The 8237-nt window shown below is 24.9% G+C and overlaps 1 protein-coding gene across 1 annotated transcript; it reads right to left on the bottom strand.

The window, feature by feature from the left end:
• Positions 1-1534: 1534 nt before the first annotated feature.
• LOC119674878 (histone-lysine N-methyltransferase 2D-like) lies at positions 1535-8231 on the bottom strand (the record flags this gene model as incomplete). Its single annotated transcript, XM_038086034.1, has 5 exons — positions 1535-1691; positions 1766-1887; positions 1959-2748; positions 3750-4157; positions 7777-8231. Coding segments are annotated over 5 exons (1932 nt in total), but the record flags the coding sequence as incomplete, so codon positions are not given.
• Positions 8232-8237: the final 6 nt, after the last annotated feature.

The following is an 8237-nucleotide window of genomic DNA, read 5'->3' as shown; positions in this document are numbered from 1 at the left end:
AAAATCAATGATAAATAATAAAATAAAAAAAAAATTTTTTTTAGACCACAGTAGCCTAATACTAAAATATGAACTAAAAAAATGAATCTTAAAAATCTCTCATTTTACACAGAAAAATAAAGTTTCAAGAAAAAAAATGTTTTTAGCATTTTAAATAGTTATATTTCAGGTTTATTTCTTATAAAATAATAGTTAATATATGTATTCAAATTATGTAAAAAAAAATACTTTTTAATTTATAAAATAGTTATTACATAATAATATAATTTAATAAATAAAAATTAACAATTTAAAATAGAAAAAAATTAAAATCATAAAATTCATTTAAACATAAAATTGTATATTAAAAATATTCAATATATTAAGAATTTAACAATAATGTATATTTTTAGAATTAATTGTAATAATAATAAAACTAAGTACATTATTAAAAAAAAATGAATAGTAAAACAATTAATTTAAAAAATAATAATGCTTTAAAAAAATTAAAAATTATAAAATCATTATAGCAACGTAATAGATATACTTTTATATATAGTGTGTTTAAAAGCTAATTAATTAAAAAAGTTATGGATATATATTTGATATTAAATTTTTAAAAATACTGTAACGAAATTATAAATAGGCGGAGTAAGAGTAACATTTTTTGTACGTTATTTTCATAGCAATTTTGCTTTTTATGTTATATAAAATATTGATTAATCCTTTTAAAATTAAGATTTTTTAAAAATAATTCGGTTTGTATATTTTTTTTATGATTTGAGCAAAAAAGTATTAATAACTTAAAAACATAACATTACAATTAAATTAAAACTGTTATTAAGATTTCCTTACATATATATTTACAAGCTGATAACTACAAGCAAAATTAAAAATTAATGTATATAATTATTATTAATATGTGAATTTATATTGGTGGTATTGATATTATTGGCAATGTTTAAAATTTTTAAATTGCGCGAATTGTTATTTGTGTTGCTTTTGTTTATAAGGAAGTAACCACCGTTATTATAATACATTTATAGCTATTAAAATAATACATTTAAATACACGATTAAGCTAATTAATTACATTTAATGTAAAATAGTAGGTGTACTAGCGAATCTAAATTAAAACATGTAAAAACTATATACTTTCGTCTCTAATACTTTTAGCTTAAATTTCTTTACCAAAATAAAATGGTTTTTTTTAATTATTTCTTATACAATATAATGTTTATAAATACGTATGCATATGTCAATGTTATGTTTAATATACATATAATAATATTTAATATTTTAATTAACTTAATTTTCCACAAATAGCGCAAAATTTTTATGCACTTTTTACAATTTTCTTTAATTATTTTTTCGATTTTTTTTGTATTTTGATTTTCTTTTTTTTTCTTGTTTGTTAAAAAAGTTCAATTAAAACGAAATGATTTTTTTTGTGTTATAAAACATTTTTTTTAAAGGAATTATAAAAATAAAATACTCGCACGTAGCTACATTTTTAATTAATCACTTGTCGAATACTTATAGTGATGTATTTGATATCATGAATGTTTGTCAGTCAACTCTGTCCAACGCATTTCAAAGAATTTACGCATGCCATGGCCGGCTTTACCTACGGGAGAGTCATCCTCATTGAACAGTTCGCAATTGTCGAAAATTTGACGTACATCAACGCAGAAGTCTTCACGACATTTATAACTGCAAATAATAAAAATAAAATATATTAAAAATTATTTTATTTTTTTTATTGACAATGAAGATAAAAAACTTACATTAAATCTTGCAGTTTCTTTTTGATGGTAGATAAATCCATTGGAGTTTTTATAATCTTGCGATAGGTTGGAAATTGTTTAGTATTTACAGGTAATAAAAATGGCCAAGAGTCTTCATGTAGCTACATTATATATAGGAAGAAATATTGATTAATTATTTGTTTATGCAATTATAAACCAATTCTTATCTTACCTCCATTTCACCTAGCAAGGTTTTGCATACAGCAAGCTCTTTCATCAGCTTCTTGGTAGCGTGTTTCTCTTTCTTCTCTTGCTTTAGTTTTTCTTTAGCTTCTTGAACTGCGTGTATATTGATTGGTGGAGGCGGGCCCGTTATCTGGCCTAGATTTGGTGGTGTTATTGGACGTGGTGACGGTTGAAGTTGATGTTGTGGTGAATGCTGTTGCATGTGATGTGTTGGAGTTGTGGCACGTGGTGATGGAAATGTTACGTGTTGTGGCGAATTTGCTGGTAAAAGAGTAGTTGGTGGTTGTATAAGTGATTGCATGCTTGGCATCACCATCGGCGGTGGTGGATGTATAGAATGCGGTGAGGATGGGGGGATTGCGTATGGTATTTGAGTTTGTGATACTATTAACGGCATTTGTGACTGTGACTGTGACTGTAACTGTGGATCTAAATGTGTTTGATGATTTGTTGCACCAAGATTAACAAAATTATTTGTTTGTTGTAGTAATGATGGTGATGTTGGAGCGACTTGTTGTACAATTTGCTGCTGCTGCTGCTGTTGTTGTTGTTGTTGTTGAAGTGTATGATGTATTTGTGGTTGATGAGGTGTATTGTAGGCCTGTAGCAGAGACGATTGCTGATGTACTGATATATCTTCCATACTAACATCGCCATAATCGTTATTTGCTAAGGGACTTTGTGGACGATTTGTTATTTGTGATTGAAATCTAGTACCGTCAATTGAATTGTTGTGATGATCTTCAAACGAGGTGGAAGCAATGGAATGCGCTGGGCTAAAAAATTTTTTGCGAAACAGATGATGATGAAATATTACTTTTATATTTTATAGTTTTTATTAGAATGTTAAGAACTAATACTAACGAAATATAATGCTGAAAATATTTATTAAAATGAAACTATATACAATTATTTTGTCAAGGCGTGAAGAATTAGATATTTTTGAAATACTTAAGGAATGAACATTAAAAGCTCTGTTCATATTTATAAAACTTGATACAATATAATTAAAATCATTCCAACTTTTTTTTTATTTATTTTTTATTTATTTTTTATCTATTTATTTTTCATCTATTTATTTTTTATCTACTTTTTTTTTATTTATTTTTTATCTATTTATTTTTTAATTTATTTTTATCTATTTATTTTTTTTATTTATTTTTTTATTTATTTTTTTTATTTATTTTTTTTATTTATTTTTTTATTTATTTTTTTTATTTATTTTTTTATTTATTTTTTATCTATTTATTTTTTTTTATTTAGTGATTTATTTGTTTAATTATTTGTTTATTTATTTATTTATTTTTGTTTATTTTTTTTATTAAATTGATAAACGCCCATTTCGACGAAACTAAATTTTTAATAAAAGCTAATATTTTCAATAGAGAGGTTTTCACCGAACAGTAATGAATTGTAATAACAAAATTTTTTTTAATTTTAATTAATTTAATATTTGGCTGAACCATACAGCTGTTTTGAGTATTGCCAAATACTCATCGTCAGTGGTCTTGGGCTTATTTTTTCTATGTACTTATTCACAAATAATTTTTTGAGACTGCAATTAACAAGGGTTGAACTCGTACCCTGTCAAATTTGAAGTTCAGAGTCAGTGTCATTTTTTATTTATTTTTTCTTTTTTTTAAGTTACTGTTTAAATTTATCTATCAAAAAAACTTTTTTACTCAACTATTGCTTGTCAAAAAAGTTGTTTTTGTTTATGATATAGCAATAGTTGTATCCTACACAAACTTAAAAATTACTTGCCGATGATAACTACCTCAAAGGAGCTGGAAGTGAAGCCATCGATTCATCATGTGATGAATTTAACGATTGCTGTGACGAATTTTGCAAATTATGTTCTGCTGTCGTATTGTGTTGGTCACCAATTGTATTCACGCCATGTTTGTCACGTTTTTTAGATGAAGATGAGGAAGACGAATCTCGATCTCTACGTGGTTTACTGCTGCTGGTGCGTTTTTTTGGTGGCGGTGCTTTTGATATACAACCATGGCAGTACCATTTACCGCGTGGTACTTTTAGTAAAGGTGGAATGTAACAATCTGAGTGATAGGCACGAGGACATAGATCGCAGTAAATCATTTTTCCTACAGGCGCTGTACGATGTCCACCACAAACTATGCATTTACGTTCATTAGTAGCTTTATTAACACATTCATAACAGTACCTATAATTGAAGAAATGAAGAAAAAAAAATTAAGAATTTATATAAAAATAATTATGAATGCAATGGGTGGTATTTAAAATATTTTTTTAGTAAAAAAAAATATATATATATTATGTCAAGGGTAACTAAAATTATTAATGTTTACATCTGCACAATACGTAAAACTTACGGACCAAACATACATATAATAACAATAATAACAAACAATAATAATTTTTGAATCACAGCACAATTAGTATATATGAGAAGTGGTGTGAGAATAGGACAATGACAATTGATGGTATGTTTTTTTGAAAATGAATTTTTAAAGCCTTTTTGTGCTATGAAGTTTTGTCAAACCCAAGTTAATGTAAAAAAAAAATATATAAAAAAATATTAAAGTTTTAAAACAAAATACTAAATACTTTTAATTAAATTATAAGAAATGTATATGTCCTTATATAAATATTGATTTATGTAGTTCGTTTGAAGTCTAAAACAGATAGAAGATTTCTGGGAAATATATATAATTTTATAAAATGTTTATATTATTTATTTGTTTATTATTTATATAAGATATTTTCTATATAGACATGTTATACTAACTGGTTTAGATTAAGGATCATTGTCAATATATGGTCCTTAATATTTAATGGTCTAAACACAATTTTTTGAACTACCATAAATCGAACCCTAGCAAATTTGAAACGTAAACTCATATTCTATACTTATTTTGCGCAATTCAAGTTCAAATTAGTAGTTTTGTTAATTTTTTCGTTAGATTAGACTGACACGTGAATCTGCTTTTCAATTTGAGTAAACCAGTAATATTAGCAATATGATCACTCTAAAGTTGACTTATTGAAAACTTAAATTTTATAGATAAAAATTCCTTCACTATCACCAGTACTCTCTCTTCGCAAATGAATTACTTGACATTTAGACATTAATATTCAATTAAATAAAAATAGTTATATCTTATCAATTAATTCTAGTTTAGAAATTTCAAAAGTTAATACAATAATACAGTCTATTTTTAATTCGATTACATTATTATTTCATAATTTTACTAATTACAAAATATTTATTTATTATTAAATATTACAACGTATTTTCTAATAAAGATATCTACCAAAATTATACTTGTTTAATACAACGAAAATTTAATATAATGAAAATAACTGTATCATAACTATCATATTTTTATAGTTTGTTACATTTTTTTAATTAAATCATTCATAGAAGTTTTCACAATTTTTTATTTATTCAATTTAATTTATTTATTTTATTCACATTACTTATAGTTATGTTATTGTAATATTACAAATTTTAATTCATTCTTTCTCTGTCACTAGTTAAGAGTTTAATAATTATTACCTTCAATTCAAAAAGAATATAAGCAATCGCAATATATATTATCTTTGCAACCTTCACACAGTGCCGTATTAGTTTTGTCAATTTTTTTTTTAAACAGTAGACCATGGACCATATTCTTTCATTATTCCATTTATTCCATGAGTGTAAAGTAGCAAAGCTTCAAAAAAACGTAGAGTATATTAACCGTAGAATTAGTATTGTGCTCATCCTTCTACATAACTCTGCGTGTCGATAATTTCCTCGATAAAGAAAAATTGTTTTGTGTTGAAGAAACATATTAAAAAGCTTTCTCTTTGAGCCTTCGAGCTTTTTCGAAAACTTCTCTCTCAAAAGCTATTCTAAGATTGGACAGTTTCAGGCACAAAAATCGAACATTTTTCAGCCAATAATTTTTTGGACATCAATATAATTTTATTATCTTTGTTGTAATTATCTTAGTAGGTATATTAATATAATATTATTTTATTATAATTTTTCTTATTAATTTATAAATTACTATTAAATGGTTTATTTTACAAATTATTGGGTTATTTCGGATGCATTTCTATATAGTGTTGTTACAATGGTGTCATATTATTATTATATTAATACTAAACTTTTATTATATAAATCTTTTATTATATTAATATTATAAAATTTTTGTAGTTGTTTTTATAAAAAACAAAAACTGGTTTCAAATCCTTTTGATCCAAAAATGTATGTTCCAAACAATTTTCCAAAAATTTCCTTTTATACTATTTCTTGAGTAAGTCTCTGGTAGTATCGATTTAATTTCTAACGCGACATCTGTTTCATATTAATATCATTATTTCATAAATTAATGATATAATTTATTATGCTATATATAAATTTTATTTTGTTTCATCGTACTATATAGTTTTTATCATTTTTCTTACTAACTTAATATAGTCTCTTCATTTTTTTTTTCTCTTTTTTTTTCTAAAATTATTTATTTCATTATAATAATAAACTTCTTATAAATTTGTCTAAAATGGGAATTATTCAGTCCATTTATTTTTTTACTGCAAAACAATATTTGAAGCATTAACAAAATTTTTTTCTCAATTATCTTACAATTCAGATTTCAAATAGTTTCTCGTACGAAAGTTTATTAGCTCTATATAATATATATAATATATACAATAATATATTGTATGTATTATGTATACATAAGTTTCTTCATTTATATTTTTATGACTATAATAATCATTTATAAAAATGGTAACGCAAACTAGCGCATTTTCTCGATAAAGTTGAAAAAAAATTAAATATGAAAAAGATATATATACAAAATATATTTAGATATATATAAAAATTTTATTTAATTTTATTTATTTTATTTTATTATTTATTCGTTTGTCAAGCTTTCTTCCATTATTGTCTTTGTTGTCATTTTTATTCTCAATATTATTACTATTCTTCTCTTTTTATTGGAATAAAATACTCGATATATAAATCTTCTATATTGTGGAAGATCTATAGGATTAGACGATTGAAGTGTTTTATCTACTCAAGCGACTATATCTTTTATGAGTGAAATTTACAAAAATTTATGGAAATAATTAAATTTTCAGAATCCATTTACTATAGTTAGATGTGGCCACCTTTTGTTTTGACTATATCCTTCAAACGATTATAAAAATTAACTGTATGCTTCACGAGTGTGAACTTCCACTATTTTGGCAATTATGGCAATATAACGCAATCACACTATTATGTTTGAATTCCATTTCAAATAACTTTTGTTCTATAAAACAAAATAAAAAGCTTATGGTAGCTTGTAAACAATATAAACAGCTGTCATTCACATAGCTGGCAATATCAGTTTGACAGATGACCTGTGTGTAGTTGGTAACACTTCAATCGCTTAACCCTTTATTTATAATTACCTCATTATAAGAGATCTAATGTGAGAGTACCATTATGAATAATAAAAATTTCATTATTTCCGGAATTAAGCATTGATCAATATCGCTCACCATTTGCATTATAACTGTTTCATGTCAGACATACTAAACTTTCATACTTGTTTTTAATATAATCAATCTTATACCAGTTCTGTCCTAAATAATTTAATATCATTTAAGTCTCTCCATGTGTTTCTCACTAAACCTTTGTTTTTCTACACTCTTTTTCTAATTTTTCTTATTTTAATGGGTACGGCAAAAAAAAAAATTGAAATTAACTAAGTAGATAATAGATAAAACTAAAACTATTTAAATTTTTACCACCCACTTTTGTGTGTAGATTCTGTGATACTCACCAATCTCCATCGGGTATATTTTCCATTTTAGGCTTGAAGCAATAGGTGTGGTAGCCTTTATCGCAACCATCGCACAGTAATAATTTATCTTCATTTTCGCCAGATGTGCAGAACTGGCAATTCTGTAAGGAATTCGAATATTTTGAAGTTGTTGTTGTACTTGTACCTATATTATCTGTAGTTGTTGTTGTTTCGATAGTTTCTATTGTTGTAGTAGCAGTTTTTGTCGTTGTTGTTGTCTTAGTGAACTTTTTGTACGGTTTGGATGTATTGGATGTGTTGGGTATTTGGTTCGTATTAGGGACTTTATTTTTGGGTGTACTAGTATCAAAAGAATTTTTAGAGGAATTGGATTTAAAATTGATTTTAATTGTTGTAGGAGTATTATCATTACCCTCACAGACCACTAAAGCAGCGGTAACGTTTTTTAAGTTGTTACTAAGTTTTTTAGATTTTTTTGG

This window comes from Teleopsis dalmanni, chromosome 2 (genome assembly GCF_002237135.1).
Source record: "Teleopsis dalmanni isolate 2A chromosome 2, ASM223713v2, whole genome shotgun sequence".
Classification (NCBI taxonomy): Eukaryota; Metazoa; Arthropoda; class Insecta; order Diptera; family Diopsidae; genus Teleopsis; species Teleopsis dalmanni.
This window is presented reverse-complemented; position numbering and strand designations above follow the sequence as displayed.